Below are 21,629 nucleotides of genomic sequence, written 5' to 3' on the forward strand. Positions count from 1 at the left end.
CGCACTACATTAGGTAATGTTTTACAAATGATGTATTTGCAAAAGTATTCTTGACTTTCTTGGTTTAATTCAATAAGATGTTCATCAGATGGTAAGTTCAGTTTATGGTGTGTTATTGTTAACAATTTAAATATGGAAATGCATTTGGAGCCGGTGCTATGATGCACACAGGCTATTGCTCTTATATTTGGCAGGCCAACAATAGTATGAAATCGTTTTATTTGAGTCTGTTCTACTGTAGAATATGGGAATTTGATATATTATGGTCTTCAAGGCCGCTCCAGTAACAGCAAAAGCACTCATGGGTCTTTGTATCATAATTCATCACTTAGATCAATCAGCTAAACCTGTTCCCAATTGAATAGAATTCCCAATGAATTTATTCATATAGGCCCAGCAGCTGTTATTTTGGGGGAAGGCAATGACAGAAAAAAGAAACAAAGCTACAAGATACTCACTTTATTAACATTCACCTTGAAAGTCATAACACTCCACTGAAGCCAAATCACAACTTGAGATCACCAACTATACAATCAATGACGAACAACTCTCACCGACTTCAATGTGTGACCATAACAAACATCACAGTTACTTACAGAGATTTCAAGTCAAGACTTTGTCGTCTTACATTTGAACAGATGCGTGTATGCGACATTCCCTTGAGAAAATGATCTTTGCTAGATAGTGGGTGGATTGGGCGACCGGATTTTCTTAAAACAGTGATTTGATTATTAAATTTGCCTGTGTTCAAAAAGATTAAGAGCCATGGAGTCTAAAACGGTGTTCAACTGCAATGACCAGACATCCCCCTACAATGGCTCCTTTGTTATGGGCCCTTTCGTTATGTTCAGGGTGGTCCAATGCAGCGGTTCTCAACCATAGCCCATGATTAGTCCCTCCTCTCTTGTTGGAGGTGCCGATCGATCTCGGAACCCATCGTCTATCGGTCTGACGATTAGACTCTGGGGGGCGATTGCCGATATTTCGGGGTTTCCGGTGGAGCCATCGGACATCCGGGCCAAGACTTCCGGTCATTGATTAGCAACTTGAGTCGCGAGAATGGAGTCGGAGTCGAGAGGCGACGTCTCGTATGCAGATATCGGTTTATAGAGATTAGCCGTAATGTCGTCTGGACCTAAAACACCTACAAAAAGTTATCGATGTTTGTGTATTGTGCGGAGAAACGTTCGACTCTCGCGTCTCAAGTTGCTAATCGGACTGTAAACGATGACCGGTGCACGGAAGAGGAAGAAGTCTTGGCCCGGATGTCCGCTGGCTACACCGGAAACTCCCGAAATATCGGCCGTCGCCCCCCCCAGAGTCTAATCTGTCGTCAGACCGATAAGACGACGGGTTCCGAGATCGGGCGCCGATTCGTGAAACGAGCTGCTCTAACGGTCCGGTCGGAATGAAAACCTGTAGACTCGAGAGTCAGGATGGAACACGGGTTGAGAACCGCGAAAGGGGAACCGACCGGGAGGCGGATCGGCTTTCGGAGACGAACCGGAACGATGCGGACAGAACCGGAACGCGGGTTCGACATCGCGACGCGGTAACCGCAAAAAGGCCGATGCTCGCTCCGTTCTCAGGTTCGTGTTCTGTTACATTCTACATTCCTGAGTAAAATCTCTAGTACTTTTTTTTTTTTTTTAGGAATAAAGCATAGAACATCGTACAGTGCTAATAACTATCCTCGCTTCAGCTCTCGCAAGCTGCCCCAAGAAATTCGGAACTCGGCCGGAACAAAGTCCTTAAAATTGATACAACATGATAAACAATACTGCAGTATCGGACCTGAATTTTCTGCTCGAGCCAAATTCGGAAAATCCATGCCGTTTGATCTTTTTCGCCTTTTAAAAAGACTTGATACTTGAACTGTGTAAACCTGAATCTTAACTTTGGGTCCGTGCACATTTTCCATGTCGATCTCAAGCACATGATTTGCTCTATTCAAAAGACAAAAGCGAGAGGATTCAGCCTTAGACAAAACGAAAGACAGTGCCATTAAGTTGATTTCTCGTAAACAGAATAAAAAAATACCGCCTCTGAAAGAAGACCGAGAGAGGTTAACAGGACTTTCTTAACACTTATGAACACTTAAGAGAAGCGTGTTGTGACCAGTTGGGAGTATTGCCTGGATCGGGTTAAAAAAAACCACCGGGGCGTGAAAAACGAATGCTCTCCCGTTCGGAAAGAAAATTCGATCATTGAGGTACCCTCGAGCAAGGCACTTGACCCCCCAGTTCCTCCAGTGGAGCTGAGTCTGATGCGCTCAACGGCTCGACAGAAAATGTGTTTTGTTGTATAAACGAGAAGGAGGGCAATGCTGGGAAAAAAAAGGCATGTTCAGCAAAAGCCTTACCTGGATAAAAAGGTAAAAAAAAAAAACATAAAGTCTCTGAGGCCGAGAGGCTAGCATGATGTTACAGAAGAGAGTCGGCCACATCAGGAGTCGAAACATTTCATGATGGCTTCCCTGTCGAATTTGAAATTCAGGAAGGACCTGGAGGACAGCAGGTGCTCACAGTCTCTGTTGTGGCCGTTGGTGGAGCTGCATGGCGCTGAATCTGGGGGAAGAAAAGGTAATATATCCTATGTATGATTTTTTTTTTTTATTCCAGCCTATAATCTTCTCAGTAGGTCTAAAGATATGGTGGATGGATGATCTTCATTCCCCATTTGGTTTGTTGGTGTCCCCTGTATTCAGCTGGATGTATGTTACCTGGGCTGTGAAAACGCTCCTACCCCTTATAACCGTAGTGTAGCAAGCACACACAGTGTCATAGACGAAGCACACTATACAGTGCAGCAGTACTGCAGAGAGGAGGCAAGTGGATGATCCTGGTTGTGTGTTGTCTGTGGACATTGCCATGCCTCTAACGGCCACTAGGTGGCAGACAGGCTAACCCTGAGTGAGTGAATCCTACTATAAAATGAGGAAAACTGTCCTTCTGTCTGTCTGTGTGCATCCATTTTGCTCCTCAATGGGTTGGCCAATCAATCTGAAACTGCACATGGGCATTGAGCATTGGCATAGGCAGGGACTGACAAAGCTGATTTTTCCATTTTCCCAAATTTACACTGTTTATTGCGCATAAACAGCGTAAATCTTTGGCAAGTCTGCACGGAGTTGTGGTGCGCGCATCCCCGGGTATGGACTAGTGAATGAATGAATGAATGAATGAATGAATGAATGAATGAATGAATGAATATGTGAGTGAGTTACTTTCTGGATCCATGACGTGCTTCACATCTAACAACATGGTGGAGGAGCCGCCGAAATACCAGGGTATGCCTGTACAGACAAATAATGTAATAACTACCGATAATGTAACAAAAAGTTGATCATGTAAAAAAAATAAAAAATAAAAATAATAAAAATAATAATAATACCTTGCACAAATAATGTAATACAATTGTTAATAATGTATTATTACATGTTATATCGTATTATTACATCATCATTATTATTATTACATTATCCTATTATTACATTATTGGCTTGTTAACCATTTTTTGGGGCAGAATAATGTAATAACTTAAACCAATAATGTAATGCCACTCTGAAATCTCTTCAAATGTCTTTTAATCCTTCCAAAATAAGAGCATGACTGGTCATATGACACACTTAGTTTCAAATAAAAGCAGTCTAAATTAAAATTAACAATACATTGGTATTGTAAACAAACGATTCAAAGTTCCAAAATAGAAATCCTGTAGAATTATTGACAGTTTTCAGTCTTTGCATGAACAGTACTGTTGCCAAATTGCTAGTTTGTCCAGGAGACAATTTAACCTTCAATGATTAAAAAAAAAAAGTTATTGATGTACAAAGGATAAAAAATTAAATAAAACATTTGAAGAGATTTCAGTGTATTATTACAATATTGGCTGAAGTCATTATATTATTCATTACTGGCTTTATTACAGTATCTGCTGTTATTACATTATCGGTATTTATTACATTATTGGGCTCTACAGTGCCATCCCGCATTGCCTTTGATAGAGGAGGTCTTAAACAGCAAAATTTACATTAGTTAACAGTTGTTATCTAGACCAGTGGTTCTCAACGTGGGGTCCGGGGACCACCAGGGGTCCTTGAGGGGGTTCCAGAGGGTCCCCAGCAAATGGATGAATTGTTAAACTTAAGCATTATTTCATTTAAGATAAGATATTCTTTAATGCCCCTGTAGGGAAATTTGTTCTGGTCTCCGTCCTGCAGTTCCACAGAAGATAAAATCATACATACTACATAGTAAAAAACGTCAACATCTTACATATTTTACAAATTACATATTCACAAGAAGTGAACACAATTAGAGAATGTAGAAGAATTACTGTTTTGATCATAGTTTCACTGTTGTCTCTACCTACAATACAGACAGTCATGGAGTTCTGGACAAAATCATATCTAACAGTAAAAATATTCTCAGATTTGAGTTCGAGAGACAAAATCTCATCAAATGGGGCTCCGTGGCTCTAATGTGGACTAAATTAGGGGTCCTTGATGGGTTGAGAATCACTGATCCAGACTACTGCTATCGGGAGAACTAGTCTAGCCCTACTAATTAGATCTCCCACCTCATTTGCAGTGCTTGGAACAGGCCGTGCAGAGCTGTGCATGTCTGAGCCTGACAAAGCTAAAACCCAGTTGGTTTGTTATGCGTTTCAATTATATATCAAGCTAATGAGGCTAATGTTATGTTTGTTGCTATGCTGTGCTGCTGTAGTGGCAGTATGCTGTTCATCTGTTGTGCAAACTGTGGCAAAATTTAGAACTTAAGACTTGTTGATGCAAAGAACAAGTACTGGGAATATTTCCTATAATTAATAAAAGGCATTTTATTTCTATGGCATGATATACTGACTATCAATCCTCTCAACCCTGGTATTGTTTGTTTATGGTAATTATAGCAACCATACCTTTCTCAAAATTGTCCTGCAGTCTTCTGGGTTGAAGTCTTTTCTCCTCTTTCTGTGGGAGTAGCACAGAGTACATTGCTTAAATGAAACATCATATCTACTTTAAGAGCACCTGCATCACCAATCTACATAAATTACAGCAAACCGTTTTAGGAAGGTCAAAAATTCTGCTTGCAGAGTAATCACAATGGGAGTTCCATGCTGAGACAACACAAAAATCTATCTTAAATCAATTTGCCATACTGTAAAACAAAGAAATACATGAAATTGGTGTAGATAAAAACATTAAGTAGTTTAATAAATTACATTTGTTACATTACATAAATTACATTCACAGCACAGCATTGTTTAAGTTTTACTTAATAAGCCAAAATCTTAAGATAATTTGACTCTTACATGCCAATTCAGACCTGCAGTCAGCACCTTAGAAACTGGATCACTACTGGGAGTCTCCTATGACGGAAGTCATTGAGCTTTTCAGTACGAGCCGTTCTACTGCCAATGTTTGTCTATGGAGATTGCATGGCTCTGTGCTTGATTTTATTGTATTTACTTATCAAGAATGGGTGTGCCTGGGTGTCCCGGTAGCTCAGTGGACTAAGGCATGTATCATATAACTCTGAGGTCCTGGATTAGAATCTGGCCCAGACCTTTGCCGCATGTCATCCCCCTCTCTCTCCCAGTCTTTCCTGTCTCTCTCTACTTTGAACTATCCAATAAGGCAGGCCTATTCAACTCCGGCTCGCCAGTCAAGTCCCACCGGCCCGCCGATCAGTTCTGTTTACAAATTAATAAAATTTAAAACCTTAAGAAAAAAAAAATCACGAGAATAACGGACATTTTTGCAACAATAAATCCTTCAAACCAGCAGAGCGCTCCTGTGTAATATAAACTAGATCCTGTTCTACATACTCCGGTAGGTGCAGTGTTGCCAACTTGGCGACTTTGTCGCTAGACTTAGTGACTTTTCAGACCCTCCTGGAGACTTTATTTCTCAAAAGCGTCAAGCGACAAATCTGGAGACTTTTTCTGTCCATGGGAAGCAATGTTAATGTGTTGAATCCCAAAGCATTTGGCAATAAATTGGTACGGCTGATGCTTGTTTTCTCTACTTGCTTGTCTAATCCAGAGAGGTCTGATGATCACAGCGCTTCCCACACACAGTGTAGCTCCTCCCTCTGCTGAGAGCAGGGACTGTAGGATAGGGCCACTTGTAATTGCTACCGGCGTACGCCGAAATTGGCCCGGGTGGGCGGAGTCAGCACTTATATTAAAACGGGCTACGCCGCGCCGTGCATAACAAGTGCAGCATTATATATTGATATGCAAATTATCATTTATCACACTGAAGAAAAGAAAAGTTGATGCCGAAAATCATCAATTCAGCAGCGGCTGGACTGAGAAATATGTGTAAATAAAGAAAAAGAAATTAAGCACTTGGCCTAATTACTTAAAGAATGCCTATTCATTTTCTTTTTTAATTTATGATTAGGCTACTTTTGCAAAGTAGCAAAATAAAAGTTTTGAAAATGTGGTGGCGCGTTGTGTCAAGTGTACATACATAATGACAATTTCTGACAATGTGGCCACCTGGACAATATAGTTGAATAGTCCTGCAATAAGGCAAAATGCCCAAAAAACATGATCTTGAAAAAAAAAAAAAAAAAAAAAAAAAGAAGGGGTGTCAGCTTAAAAAGGTTCTGCATTGATTTAATTGCTTTTTCATCCACTGTATTACAGTCAGAAGTCAACAAACGATTTTGTAGATGAATGGAGACAAATTTTCATCTTTAGGCTATTTGCCAAATAAATAAGGTAAAAAAAATATTTATAAGTAGGCTAAAACTTACTGGGAGTTATTGTTGTATTTAAAGTGTTTTAAATCAAATGCAAACTCAGCCCTGCTGCACCATTCCCGCCCGGTAGTTTTGCCCTCGGTTGATATCGAAATCCCCTGATTTAGTCTAAGAGCTATAACTTGCCTATTTTTATTGTCCATGAAGATTTGAGACATTGTAATAATCAAGTAGCCCAAAGAAATAGGAAAGGAAATACGAATGGTGAATTGACAACATCTGCGCTTTTCTCTTTTCACCAAGGATTTGCGAGGCATTGCAAGCACTCACCATGTACACACACAACTTTCATATTTTTGCAGATCAATTATTAAGGCAGGATATATAGGCTATTATAAGAATAATTCACCCAAAAATGAAAATTTGGTCATTATATACTCACCCTGATGTCAGTGGAAACACTAGTATGTTCACATAACATAGGCCTACAGTTTAGAGTTCCAAAAAGGGCAAAAATGACCATAAAATGACACGTGCAGCTCTTACAGTATAATCCAAGTGTTTTGAATTTTGAATCCAAACGATGGCACTGTGGATGAAAATGTCCAATATTCACCTTATTATCTCCAAGATTTCATACACTCTATGCTGCTTTCATGTGCTCCTTTTAAACTCTTAACATTGATACACTTTTACTTAATAAGCCACAATCTTAAGCTAATTTAAAAAGAGTCTATGTGCAATTTCAGGTCCAATGCTGGCCTCTATCGTTCAGCCTTATCATTGCAACACCACTCTGCCCTCCGTAGAGTGAGACCATCATCAGAATAGGGGCACCAGTTGGACCGTTTCAGAATCAACAACAATTTGCCTCCTCCTTACTCTGCCACCCAAGGGTCTTAACTATGAACTACTACTACTACTTTTTTTTTTAGATTTGATGAAAGCTATTTATTGCATTGGTTATTTAGTGTTTCTGTTTTTCCATCTAGGGAGGTTTTTGAGTCTCATATTGGTCATTTCCTTGTAGGCTTATGACTATTTCTAAAGGTTTGGAGACTACATGCTTTTTGAGATGTACTTAAAGGATGTAATTTGAGATGTTTGAGATTTGTTGTTGTATATTTATATACTCTTATATTTGCCCTTATCGTTTTTGTATGGATTGGATTAATGCTTTATATTGTACTTTGTATTTAGGGTCTTTTTCATTACCCTTTGATTATTGAGTGGTTATATTGTAATTTAAATGCTTAGTATTACTATTTTAAGATAATATGTGGATCTGATTGTAACTGATATATACTGTTGTGATTTTGCCTTCATGTGACCTTTAACAGCCCTTCTGGGTCATGTGTTCAGTTACTCACTATGACTAGCAAACAATATAGGACAGGTGTTTTTTTGTATAGCTGAGGATGGTCTTATAACTGGAAACATATGCATTTTTTTTGGAATAAAGTAATTCTTGCAAGGCAGTGTGTAGGACTTATTTATCCAAAATTCAGAATCATGTTTGACCTCCCTGTACTTACTACGACTTGCCATATGAAACCAAAATGACTGCACTTACTGTTATGGTTTTCACCTGCTGGTTGCTGACTCCATTGCCATTGGCCCCTTTCTTCACGTTAGGAGAATCCTGACATTTCCTCCCACTGGCCTTCACATGTGGGTTCTACAGAACGAAGTACATCAATTACAATGTAGCCATGGTCCTATGAGTGAGGCAACTATCTCTCTAGCCAGTTACATATTCCATATGAATAGGGAGTTTGCCCACCAGGCTAGGTGACATGGATAATTCTCAAGACATGCCAGCTGTGTGCTGGTACCCTACACAGCTGGAACACATATACCATATATAAGGAACGGGCTCACGTGGAATTATTTACTACTGGGACATGTTCCAATTCCAGATTATAAAGTAGATACAGCCACACAACTAATATTAACTCATTCTGCTACTTGGTATGGTTGGACGTTAGTATCCACTCCATTGTCTTTTGATGTATGATCAACTGAAACCATTACTGTCCTATCTAAATACTATCCACAGTTGGCTGCTTCTCTACTTCAGATGAAACCATTGGCTAATCATCATGTAACAGCTTCTTATTTCAACACCTCTTTTCCAGAGTCATATGTTAATCTTCTAGTGATTCAATCTTTGCTTGACCAAAAGATCTTGGTGGCAACTCAAAGCCCTTGTAATACACCAATGTTGCCCATTCCAAAACCAGGTAGGCAAAATGAATGGAGATTTGTGCAAGACTTGAGAGAAGTCAAAAAGATAGTTCAACCAATTACACCTGTTGTCCCAGACACAAACTCTCCGCCTTCTTTTCAATACCACTGCATCTGGACAGTCGGTAAGGGTCAGCAATACACCTGGACAAGGCTGCCTCAAGGCTACACTCAGAGTCCTCCTATAGCCTATGCCGCTGCTGTCAAGTCAGACTTGGACTGCCTTGCTTTGTACATATGCCCGCTAGTCAAGGGTCCAAATATCGACTTTGTCTTGATATGTCTTCAAAATGGGTTGAAGCTTTTCCCACGACGGATGCAAACACTGTTGCGAAATGCCTCATGAAAAACATAATCCCGCGATTTGGTATACCACAAGGCATCAACAGTGACAGAGGCTTACATTTTATAAATCATTGCCAAGTACATATTCCATATAATCCAACCTCCTCGGGACAGGCTCAAAGAAGACAAAGACGTGCCAGAGCACAGGACTCAAGTGGCCTGATCTCTATCCCTGGTCCTATTTGCTGTCAGAAGTTCTCCAAACAAAACAACAGGCCTGTCTCACCATGAAGTCCTAAAGGGAAGGAGCAAGCCTGCCACTAACAACCCACAGAGCTGCCCTGGTTTGGACTGATGAGCAAACTTTAACTTGTGCTCTAGTGCAGCCTTTTTTTGTCAGCCATGGCCAATAGGAATGGAGATGAGTACTCGCAAAATTACATCCTTTCCGTGTTTGTTGAGAACCGGGTGTTCTTAGCTCTGGTATTATCGCATTAGCAAACCTCGCAAGGCCACCGTGGCTGCACAAGGTTTGTGTGTGCGACAGTGCGTGACCTCCATCTCATGAGGTGTGGTAATGCAGAAGCTAAATACAATGGCGGAAGACTCGATTTGAATTAAATATTGGATAAAATTTCGTTTTTTTTCCACTCAGAGCGATCGTATGCCATCAGAAGACTTACATAACTCTGCATGAGCTGTATGGAGTAATTTTATGGTTATTTTCAGGGGGGTTTTTTTTTTGGAACTCTAAAGATCGGTCCTCAAAGACTTCAGTTGTTTCTCACATACTCAACCTGGTTAACATTTAGATTAGGTGACTAGTGAAAGGTGCTGCTTGTTTGATGGTGCTGTAGATCTATAATGGCACAGTCTGATGGCCTCTACAAAAAACATTTATGGGTTAGCCAATGTGGGAATCAAGAGGTCAGTGTTTCCACACAAGCCCATCTGCTATACAGCATGTGTGAGCTGTGTCAGCTCACACATGCTATATAGCAGTACTATATGTATGACGTCTTGGTTAAGACGTCATACATATGGTACTTGAAGATGGCTAGACAGACATTACCAATACAGTATAGAATACATTTGTAGGCACAAAGTTATGTCTATAGTATGTTGTCTTAACTCTCCAAGAGAAAATCAAGATGAAGCATGCTAAATGGATGGAGAAACTTTTGGTGATCTTTCTGAACATGTATATTAACTTCAAATTAATTCAACACAGCTGTGTTTATGCTATCAAGGCTGCTCGTCTCTTATAGGCACATCCAGATTATAAAACAACCAAGCAATTCAGTGAGTCAATGTAAGATCACAATTCAGGCATTGCTTTACTCAGTCTAGCCAATACATGTAACAATTAACTATTCGTATAGTATAACTGTGAGATCAGCAAATTCAATTTGCAGCAATGTAAATTCTCAAATGTTATGACCTGGTTGAGCTCATATTGGGTCAGCTGTCCAAGGGCCTTCTGTTGCTTGTGCTTCCCCCAGTTGTCTCCTGGAGATGCTTCAATACCCTGGGAGCGCCTATATTTTGACCTACATGAGGGAAAAGAAATACAATGTAGAGCATTTTCTATTGTATTGTGTGGATGTTCTATTGTTGACTTAGAAAGTAGTGATATCCAACTCTTGACACTATAACTTGCATGCACTTCTGAACAACAACACAGCATGAGAGCACCAAACTGTGCTCTGATGAAGGCTCTGTGCCGAAACGCGCTAGCCTGATGATGCCAAAAATTTAAAAAAATGGCAAACTGAGACCGAGTCTTGCTGTGTTCTGGATTTTTGGAGTGCCGCTATCTTATATACAGTTGTGCTCATAAGTTTACATACCCTGGCAGAATTTGTGATTTTTTGGCCATTTGAATGATAACACAAAAACTTTTTTTTCACTCATGGTTAGTGGTTGGGTGAAGCCATTTATTGTCAAACAACTGTGTTTACTCTTTTTAAATCATAATGACAACAGAAACTACCCAAATGACCCTGATCAAAAGTTTACATACCCCAGTTCTTAATACCGTGTATTGCCCCCTTTAACATCAATGACAGCTTGAAGTCTCTTGTGGTAGTTGTGGATGAGGCTCTTTATTTTCTCAGATGGTAAAGCTGCCCATTCTTCTTGGCAAAAAGCCTCCAGTTCCTGTAAATTCTTGGGCTGTCTTGCATGAACTGCACGTTTGAGATCTCCCCAGAGTGGCTCAATGATATTGAGGTCAGGAGACTGAGATGGCCACTCCAGAACCTTCACTTTATTCTGCTGTAGCCAATGACAGGTCGACTTGGCCTTGTGTTTTGGATCGTTGTCATGTTGGAACGTCCAAGTACATCCCATGCGCAGCTTCCGGGCTGATGAGTGCAAATTTTCCTCCAGTATTTTCTGATAGCATGCTGCATTCATCTTGCCATCAATTCTGACCAAGTTTCCTGTGCCTTTGTAGCTCACACATCCCCAAAACATCAGCGATCCACCTCCGTGTTTCACAGTAGGAATGGTGTACCTTTCATCATAGGCCTTGTTGACTCCTCTCCAAATGTAACGTTTATGGTTGTGGCCAAAAAGTTCAATTTTGGTCTCATCACTCCACATGACTTTGTTCAAGAAGTTTTGAGGATTGTCTCTGTGCTGTTTGGCGTATTGTAAGCGGGATGCTTTGTGGCATTTGCGTAGTAATGGCTTTCTTCTGGCGACTCGACCATGCAGCCCATTTTTCTTCAAGTGCCTCCTTATTGTGCATCTTGAAACAGCCACACCACCTTTTTTCAGAGAGTCCTGTATTTAAGTTAAAGTTATTTGTGGGTTTTTCTTTGCATCCCGAACAATTTTCCTGGCAGTTGTGGCTGAAATTTTTGTTGGTCTACCTGACTGTGGTTTGGTTTCAAAAGAATCCCTCATTTTCCACTTCTTAATTAGAGTTTGAACACTGCTGATTGGCATTCTCAATTCCTTGGATATCTTTTTATATCCCTTTCCTGTTTTATACAGTTCAATTACCTTTTCCCGCAGATCCTTTGACAATTCTTTTGCTTTCCCCATGACTTAGAATCCAGAAACGTCAGTGCAGCACTGGATGAAAGATGCAAGGGTCTGTCAGGAGCCCAGAAACTCACTGACCTTTTATACACACACACTGATTACAAGCAAACAGATCACAGGTGAGGATGGTTACCTTTAGTAGCCATTCAAACCCGTTTGTGTCAACTTGTGTGCATGTTATCAGGCCAAAATCTCCAGGGTATGTAAACTTTTGATCAGGGTCATTTGGGTAGTTTCTGTTGTCATTATGATTTAAAAAGAGTAAACACAGTTGTTTGACAATAAATGGCTTCACCCAACCACTAACCATGAGTGAAAAAAAAGTTTTTGTATTATCATTCATATTCTCTGAAAAATTGCCAAAAAATCACAAATTCTGCCAGGGTATGTAAACTTATGAGCACAACTGTACCTAAAAACTGTCCCAACCCCCTCTGTAGCTTCATCATTACTAAACACCTGCCTTGAGGAGACAAAGGCCTGGATGAAACAACTTCCTGCAGTTAAACAGCTCCAAAACTGAGGCTAATTTAGTTGGCACCCCACACCAGGTCCAGCTTTCTCCCATAACTCGCATCACCTTTTCTGGCCAAGACATTCCCCTCTCCTCATCAGTCTCCAACCTGGGCATTCGGTTTGACCCTTGACCTTTGATGCCCACGTCAAACATCTGTGCAAAACCTCGTTCTACCACCTCAGGAACATCTCCAAACTCTGTCCCGTGCTTAACCCGTCAGACGTGGAGAAACCCGTCCACGCCTTTGTCTCCTCAAGGCTGGCTGCACTTCTCATTGGGTCTACTAGCCGGAGCCTCCAGAAGCTCCAATACACCTAAAACAACGCTACCAGGATCCTCATGAGAGCGCGAAAACATGAATATGCCATACATGAGGAGGCTTACTTTAGCCAGGTCACTGTACTGCAGGACTGGTGTCGGGCAAGTAAACTGGAAATGAATGTGGCCAAAACAAAAGAACTTATAATACAAACAAAACCAAGGGGAACCAGTAACATCCTCCCTGTCATACTCAATAACCAGCCTGTAGAAGAAGTAAAACATTTTAAGTACTTGGGCACAATCATTGATCAGTCTAGGGCTGGGCGATGGACCAAAAATCATATCTCGGTATTTTTAGGCTGAATGGCGATACACAATATATATCTCGGTATTTTCTACGAAGTGGGCTAAATGTTCAGTTGTAAGTAGGGCTGGGCGATATGGACAAAATCAAATATCACAATGTTTTTGACCAAATACCTCGATATCGAGACAATATTGTAGGGATGACTATTGGTGCTTTCACAAAATATTTACACAATGAAATTTTTGATAAATAATCATCAGTAATGTGGATATAATGACTAAGTGGGTAAAGGCAAATAATAGAACAGCTAGAACAGTCTGGTAAGTTCAGAAAATGACATCACTTTACTGTAATGCAGCCTTTAAAACCAGGAAAAGACACTTATGCCATATCACGATATTACGATATCCAAAATCTAAGACGATATCTAGTCTCATATCACGATATCGATATATTGCCCAGCCCTAGATCAGACCCTAACTTTTAATGAGAACCAGCGATTGTTTTTAATCAGGAAGCAGAGGAGCTTTGGCGTTAGCCATCACATACTTGAAATAGCATACAGGAGCCTGGTTGAAAGCATCTTATCATTTAACATAACAGTTTGCTACGGCAACTTGAGTGTAAAGAGCAAAAACAAGCTCTCCAAGATTGTTAACATTGCAGGGAAGGTGATTGGCAAGTCACAAAAACAACTTTGCAATATATTTGACAGTGTTGTACACAGGACGGCTAAACATATACCTGCAGATACCTCACACCCACTACACTCAGAGTGTGAGCTGCTCCCGTCTGGCCGTCGATTCAGCGTCCCAAGGGCCAGCCGGAACATATACAAGAAGTCTTTTATTCCCTATGCCATACAGGCATTGAACACAGAATGACTGTATCAGGGAACACTTGTATTTTATAAGATTTGCTCTCTGGTATTATTTCCTGTATATAACCTATCTGCTGCTACCTGCCCATTTGCACTATTGTATGCTGTATTTGTATGTTTTAATGGCGTGTTGTGCTATGCGTAATGTATGTACTCTTGTTGTACTTTGGAAGAAGCCAAAGACAAATTTCCACTGAGGTGGACAATAAAGTCAATCAAACTCAAACTCAAATATATCACACCCGTCCTACGCTCACTACCCGCCCCCACAGAAAGGACCGGGGCGGAGATTCGAACCCACGACCTTCTTGCTGTGAAGCGACAGTACTAACCACTGAGCCACAGTGCCACCAATAAGGCCTTTCCTCTTTTTTTTCCTCTCTGAACTTATTTACTCTGTAGCACTTTGAGGTTTACTTGTAATCAATTACAAATAAAATGTATTATTATTCTTATTATTATTCTGTATTTGCAGCCCTCCTCTGCTAGTCTCTCTTCAACCTGCTCCATTGTCTTCGCTATTGGCATACATTAACCGGAAACAGGCAGGAGGAAATACGAAGCAGGCCACTTTTAAAACTAAGCAAAATACTTCTTTGTTCTGCACTGCCTATGCAACTTGATCTTTATTCTCTTTTTATACATTTTAATTCTTTATTTATTCTCTCTTCTTATAAACTTTATTATTACTTTTTATGTTTTTCCTGTGTTTCTTATTAATGTCTTATATACTGTACCTTGTGTAAAGCACTTTGACTTGCCTTCATGTACGAAATGTGCAATGTAAATAAACTTGCCTTCATGCGTGTGGCACACTCTTTAAAATTTTTAGTAGTTTCAAGGTATATGAATCTCTGCATATAACAAATTTAAGACTGTTGCTTTACTTTTGTCTGAAAACCCAGTGGGAGAGCCTAAAGCAGGACCAAACGAGCACCCGAGTAAGGAAAACATGCAAGGGGTTTCTCAGTTAGACTAAGGTATCTAATAAATTACCGAGCATTGTCCAAAGGTTTGCCTGGAGTGCTGCCGTTGTTCGCAAAGTCCTCATCACTGTCTGTGGACTCGCCCTTCAGCCTGGCAATCCATTCACGGAGTGGTCTGTATGGGTGGAGCAGATTTTTTGCTATTAATAATAGTGAATTATTAAAGTGAAATTCAACCCTTAAACACATTTTTCAAGCTGTAAACTTGTTTACTGAAACGTATCAATTCTGGACATGAGTTCAACAATTCCGAGACAATATCATTATCACTGCCCCCTATTGGTTGAAAAGGAAAATAGCGCAGGTTAAACTCAGTGTGTCTCCATAGCATAGCTAAACTTATTTACAATTTTCAAAATGTGTAGTAGGCACACATATGCCATTTTCACATTGCACATTCTAAACCTAGTGTTAACCTTAGCCCTGGGCTAAGAATAGGCACCAGGTTATCTTGGCACTGTTTTACACAGATCAAAATTTCACTCAGGGCTTACCTAGGCCCAGGGCTAAGTGATTCAAATTTTGCTGTGTGAAAGCCTTCTTAGCCCCAGGCTAATGGTCATCTTAGCTGGGGCAAAGAAGATTCTAAACCTGCCCTTAGCCCTGGGCTAAGCGAATGTTTAAAGCCCTAAAGAGTACTGAAACACACTAGGCTTTTGACACAGCACTTAGCATGGGTCTTCAGCAAATGCTTCCTTAGCCCTGGGCTAACTTGTGTTTTAGCCCTGAACTAACAAACATTTCACACAGGCAAACTGAAAAGTGGGATCACCCCGACTTTAGCCCAAGGCTAGCTGACCCTACTCGGGAGCAGGGTTATCCCCAACTTTTCAGGGTTATCCCCAATAAATCATTTAAAAACAGGGTTCTGTTGGCTGTGTGAAAAGGGTTAGAAGGCTTAAAATTACTTGTGTGTTGTCCAATCAAATAACTTCTCCTTCACAATGTTTCTAAGCAATGCTGCATGGCATCCCTAGGCTCAAGTGTTTTTATTACCACGGAACATTATATAATTTTTATAATTATTATTATAACATTATACTATTGTGACAGCAGTAAAAAGCAAAAAGAAGAAAAATAAAAAATAAAGGAAAAAGAAAACATGTCGTGATCAGTGACATAAATAACAGCATCTTGGAGGCTTGCCACTGGTGGAAAAGGTAAATCCGTTCTTTTCAAAATCTCCACTCAGGGTTATGATAACCCTAGGCTATTATGCTTAGCCCATGGCTAAGAGCAGGTTTAGAATCTTCTTAGCCCAGGATAAGATAGCTGTTAGCCCGGGGCTAAGAAGGCTTTCACACTAGCAACATTTTCAAACATTCCAAAGTGGGTTAACCCAGACTTTAGCCCAGGGCTAGCTGGCCATGGTCAAGAGCAGGGTCAGCCCCGACTTTTTGGGGTTACACCCAGAAACACTTGGTATGACATTCTAGAATATTGGAACAAGTTGCGTAGACAGTAGACCTGGGGCTGACAATAATCAAGTGTAAATCACTTAGTCATAGGCGTAGGATAGACATGGGCTAAATTTTATCTGTGTGAAAAGGGGCCGAGATTACCCGGTGTCTATTCTTAGCCTTGGGCTAAGAATGTGTAATGTGAAAAGGGCTCAATGTAAGGTTTACTTGTGTTAGCATAATTGCAGTAAATGTCCAGTTACTAAAGAAGCTGTGATTTGGCAAAGTTGAAAATGATCTATGTTTATATCTATATCTATTTGTATTTAAAACAATACTGTACACAGAAGTGAAGAAATGAGTAGCTGTTTGAGTGCAACACACTAGACTGTTTTGTTGGTTAGTTAAGCAGATTCCTTATTCTACACTCACCTTACAAATGGAATGGCCATGAAAAACCTGTTGGGGGCAAGTCCCAGTTTAGACTTGGGAGTCATGTCATTCCTGTGACATGGCAGCTTCTCAATAGGGAACCACTCAATGTTCTACAAGAAAAACAGAGCAAGAAAATGAAAAACACACATTTTTGTCCATTACAACAGGCTGTAAATAAAAAAATGTGAAAGTGGAAATGTGAAAAAAGGAGTAACTGTACCCTGATCTCTTTCCTTGTTTTGGGGTTAAACTTGGTATCCTTTGACACTCCTGTTATGATGTATAGCCGGGCCAACTGGTCAGTGATTTTCTGCTCGATGTACATGTCTTTGCAGATGCGATCCTTGATGTCAAAGCCCGTCTCCTCCAAAACCTAGGATGCAGATTTCGAAGGAACCAAAAGCTTTAATTGACTGTACACCGCTAGAAATGGTTTTGATCGGTCAAACGTTTTTCCATTTAAGTTGAATAGCAATGGGGATTTTACTCACTTCTCGAACTGCACAGTCATGAGGAGCTTCATCCTCGTTGACTTTTCCCTTTGGAAAGCCCCACCCTGACTTTGCAAGATAGCCCTGAACAAGCAATGCCTGAGTGGAAACAATATATCATGGGTTAGGGCTGGGTGATAATTCAATATTATAGTTTATCATCTTTCAGTGGAATCATATCGTGATGATATGAAGATATTTTGATATCGTGACACACTTTTCTGCTGTCTAAATTGATGATGACAAGCAAATTTTACTTAAAAACTCTCATAAAATGAGGTATGATAGGAATATTATTTGAATATTTCTGTTTTGTTTGACACCACACCTAACATTACCATCCCGTCCAATGAGATGAACATTAATTTGATTATTTAAAATGATTTTGCATACATGAACCATATCGTGATATATATTGATATCGAGAAAAATCCTTATGATTATCATGATATTGATTTCAACCATATCGCCCAGCCCTATCATGGGTGCTGTACACAAGTTAACTGCACCAGCTACTATGGCTTTCTTTCCATAACGCTATATATCAACTTTGGAAAATAAATGTTACCCGATACACTTGATAATAGACATGTTACTACTCTGAAAATAAAGGATAGCCAATGGTTTTAGAGATATTTAAAAGTAAATTTGTGGATCTCTCATTTAAAAATGAAACTCTCAATCCTAAATTTATATAAGATTTATCAAATGTTACTGCTACATATCACTGCACACAAACTACTCACATTTTCTAGCGCTTCATCCAGAATAATTGCACCGTAGGTAGGGACCCCCATCTTGTATTCCTTCCACTGTTCTATAACTTTCTGCACATCCTCCCCATGGGGCAACAGGAATGGACAGTGATGGAAAAGTTCCACGTCATCAAGGACAATAAACAGCTATTAAAAGGGCAACAGCAGTTCACATTGGTTGATCAACATGATGCCTAGCAAAGTGGTCTATACGGTTGGTTCACATGTTAAGGATATCAGCTTTGGCGAAATCCCGGATCCCGCACTGAGGTAAGCCTGGCGTGTTCTGCATGCTGAAGTCCAAGTAGAACCAGTGGGCCAGCTCGATCTGGAAGCACACCCGAATGGCGTTGTCCCTCTCCTCGCTGGGGATGTGGAGGATGAACCGACTGGGGAGAACAGAGAGGTGGAACGTTGTCCATGCTGATAGTTTCTGGTGCGCACTTAAAAACTTAAAAGATTGGGGTTTTTTTGTCCCCTTAGGGACTCCGTACAAAGAGGTAGACGTGTTTGGGGGGGGGGGGGAAATGAGCCAAACTCGAAAACGCAGCAGCATTTGGATGCACTTCAGCAATAAAAGCAACGATAAAGCGGACTGCAATATTTGTTTTCTAATACTAAGTGTTGCATGAATTGCATTCAAGGCAAGGCAACTTTATTTACATATACAGAGGGTAATTTCAAAGTAGTAATTTCACTGAAAAGGCAGAGGGATATGGCGTCACCTTGTGTAATGTTTACAGTGCAGATCATTGACATTAGGTCTGGCAATACGAGTCATTTAGTGCTGCTAAACCTAGTCCACACATGCGAAATTAAATTGTATTGGTGGGATGTCTAAGTCTGAATCTGATCCAAATCTTACCCTATCATTATCCTAGTAATTATTTCGCAGATAAACCTAGTAACCCCGCCCCCTAAAAAAAAAAAAAAAAAAAAAGAACAATGAGCCATAAGATCCGGCTCCCTTCAAAGAGCCGTAATTCCCATCACTAGCTGAACCGTTGACGTTTCCAGTAATAAGCCAACGTTCATTCTGTGTTGTGTATCGGCTTGACAGCATCGTTCAACACAGTAGCAGCTCGGGGCCTAGGCTATATCTGTCGCATCACCTGAGCCCAAGCCGTCAAGACAATCGCGCGCACAAGCAGCTAAAGTCGTGCCTTGCAGGAAAAACTAGTTTTTGGAGTAATGCGTCACGAGGACGAAATAATTGCGGTTACGTTTCCGCTTACCTGCAGAGGTCGTCCAATACGCCGGAGGGGATATCCACTCTTTTTGTTTCCATGTTGGTTAAAAACACCCCGACATCGCAGAACAATTAGGAGGAAAAGCCATGAGAGCAGAGCTTAGCTAGCAAGCTAAGTCACTCACTTCTCAGCTCATCCTCTAACTTCAGTTCAGGTAGTCATGCCCAGCTAAGTGGACAACTACCGTTAAATTCCAAAAATGAATATATATAAATAACTAAATATAGGAAGGGGTCTTAGCTAGGTAAAAACTATCCCTCGTAACGGAGTCTAGTGGTGTTTACTTAATGTGTAGAGCTGCGCTTGTGTTCCTTCAGCCGCTTGTTTTCCGCCAGCCTGAATAAAAATAAGACTTCCGGTCTGATTCTTTCAGAATAAAAGCGTAATTTCTACATTCAATTCTGCGCTCAATTTTGACAAAGAAAAACACACATTTAGGGAACAAAATGCCACTATACAATCTGTACAATGTTTTTCTATGCTGAGAATTGTTGTAATCATTTAGCTGAAGGTTCCCCTCTACATTTAAACAGAGATTTGTCATTTTTGGACTACTAGGTTACACAGATGAAACACTACACAGGTCACCTTTCATTGCTACTTGACAAGTTCTAGACTTCAGACTTTGTAAAGCAAAAAGGTTTTGGACTTATTCATATGAATCCATGCGCAGCCTGGCATCAAAGCTGGATTATATTAAAGTTTGGGCTCAACAAACAAAAGATGATATTTTTGTATTTTCAGAAACTTGGTTGCGTTTTGTCGGACCCTAACCCTAAACCTAACCCTAACTCTAACATAGTGAGGACATAGGGTTCCTATTCTAACAAAATAGCTGAAGGAAAAATGAAAAAAATAAATAAGATTTAAACAAAATCAGACAAACAATAAAAGGAAAAATACAAGTGGAGAATGAAAATACTTTCAAAGAAAAACACTTATTTTTTTACTTAGAACATAAAAGTGAGGACATACCTCTGACACTGAGGGTTCATAGTTTATGATGTTGAGTTTCAACTGATAACAAAATCAAGCATTTGCAAGCACTTCATTCAAAAATTGAATGACAAATGTGACTGGTCGCTTGAATGCAGAGAATGCTCGCTAGTTAGAGCATTCTCTGCTAACAAGCGCATGGCATGGTCAACTTAAAATGTGTAATGCAACTTGCTAAATGTCAATAACGTTGGACAACTTATGGATAAAAAGAAGAATACCAAAAGTTGCACCAGCCTGCAAACAAGTTGAACGTTTCGCACATGTGCAATGTGCTTCCTCAAACTTCATTCCTCTTCTTCTTTAGCATTTTATGGCTGTTGGTTCCTCAAACATCAGTTTAAGCAATAGCAATTTAAACAAATTTACCACAATATCCTACTTTTGACGTGCACCTTTTATACATTTAAAGCCATTTATGATATGTTTAAGCATTTTTAGATATATAATAATTTCTTAACCCTATTGGCTAAAAGTGGGCTATACATAACCAAAACAAGACAAACAGATTCTGACAAACATAAAGTATTATCTTGTACATATGGACTTCTCTTGTGCATATTTTGGATATTTAAAGATGTTTATGCATTGTTTAAATATGTAATAATGTTGACATGACGTTGAAATCACGTCTTGTGCTCTTGTGTTCATGAATAAATTATAGGGTCATGCCAGGTCCTATGTTCCCAGGGTCCTATGTTACCAGGGTCCTCTGTTCCCCAGCTCTATATATATTCATAATGGGAACCTGAAAAAGATGTTCCCCAGCTCTGTATTTGCTTAATATGACATGGGCTATTGTGGGAACTCATCAAAGGGGTTTTCTGTTCCCCAGCACTGCCGTATGGCTCAGTATAATAGGCCTACACTTGAGGGAACTTATCAAATGGTTGGAGTCATGGAATCACCAAAGGTCATAGCTTAATGCTTCCTTAGGTGAAAACTAGCCTAGTATACATGTTTTTGAATCTAACTCTCACACTTCACATCTGTCTTCTAACTGATATAAAGAAAAAACATGACATCATGACTTAAGTATCTAATTT

The 21,629-nt window shown here is 40.1% G+C and overlaps 1 protein-coding gene across 6 annotated transcripts; it reads right to left on the reverse strand.

Moving 5' to 3' along the window:
* Nucleotides 1–459: 459 nt before the first annotated feature.
* dcp2 (decapping mRNA 2) lies at nucleotides 460–19,911 on the reverse strand. 6 transcript variants are annotated; one of them, XM_071515353.1, is made up of 12 exons: nucleotides 19,573–19,911; nucleotides 18,575–18,726; nucleotides 18,329–18,456; nucleotides 17,583–17,681; nucleotides 17,312–17,464; nucleotides 17,089–17,201; nucleotides 15,267–15,371; nucleotides 10,693–10,801; nucleotides 8,308–8,397; nucleotides 4,924–4,975; nucleotides 3,227–3,295; nucleotides 460–2,567 (listed from the first exon to the last, which is right to left on the reverse strand). In XM_071515353.1, the coding sequence occupies exons 1-12, from the start codon at nucleotides 19,623–19,625 to the stop codon at nucleotides 2,446–2,448; spliced, it is 1,245 nt and encodes a 414-aa protein (XP_071371454.1). In that variant the 5' UTR covers nucleotides 19,626–19,911; the 3' UTR covers nucleotides 460–2,445. The 6 variants fall into 6 exon arrangements, with proteins under 6 accessions (XP_071371454.1, XP_071371453.1, XP_071371457.1 ...); XM_071515352.1 differs by having other exon boundaries at nucleotides 8,293–8,397; XM_071515356.1 differs by lacking the exon at nucleotides 8,308–8,397.
* Nucleotides 19,912–21,629: the final 1,718 nt, after the last annotated feature.

Source organism: Centroberyx affinis, unplaced genomic scaffold (assembly GCF_046629955.1).
Source record: "Centroberyx affinis isolate AG114_WGS23_722 - 3 ecotype Tasmania unplaced genomic scaffold, CSIRO-AGI_Caff_v1 ptg000345l_1, whole genome shotgun sequence".
In the NCBI taxonomy this organism is placed as follows: Eukaryota; Metazoa; Chordata; class Actinopteri; order Beryciformes; family Berycidae; genus Centroberyx; species Centroberyx affinis.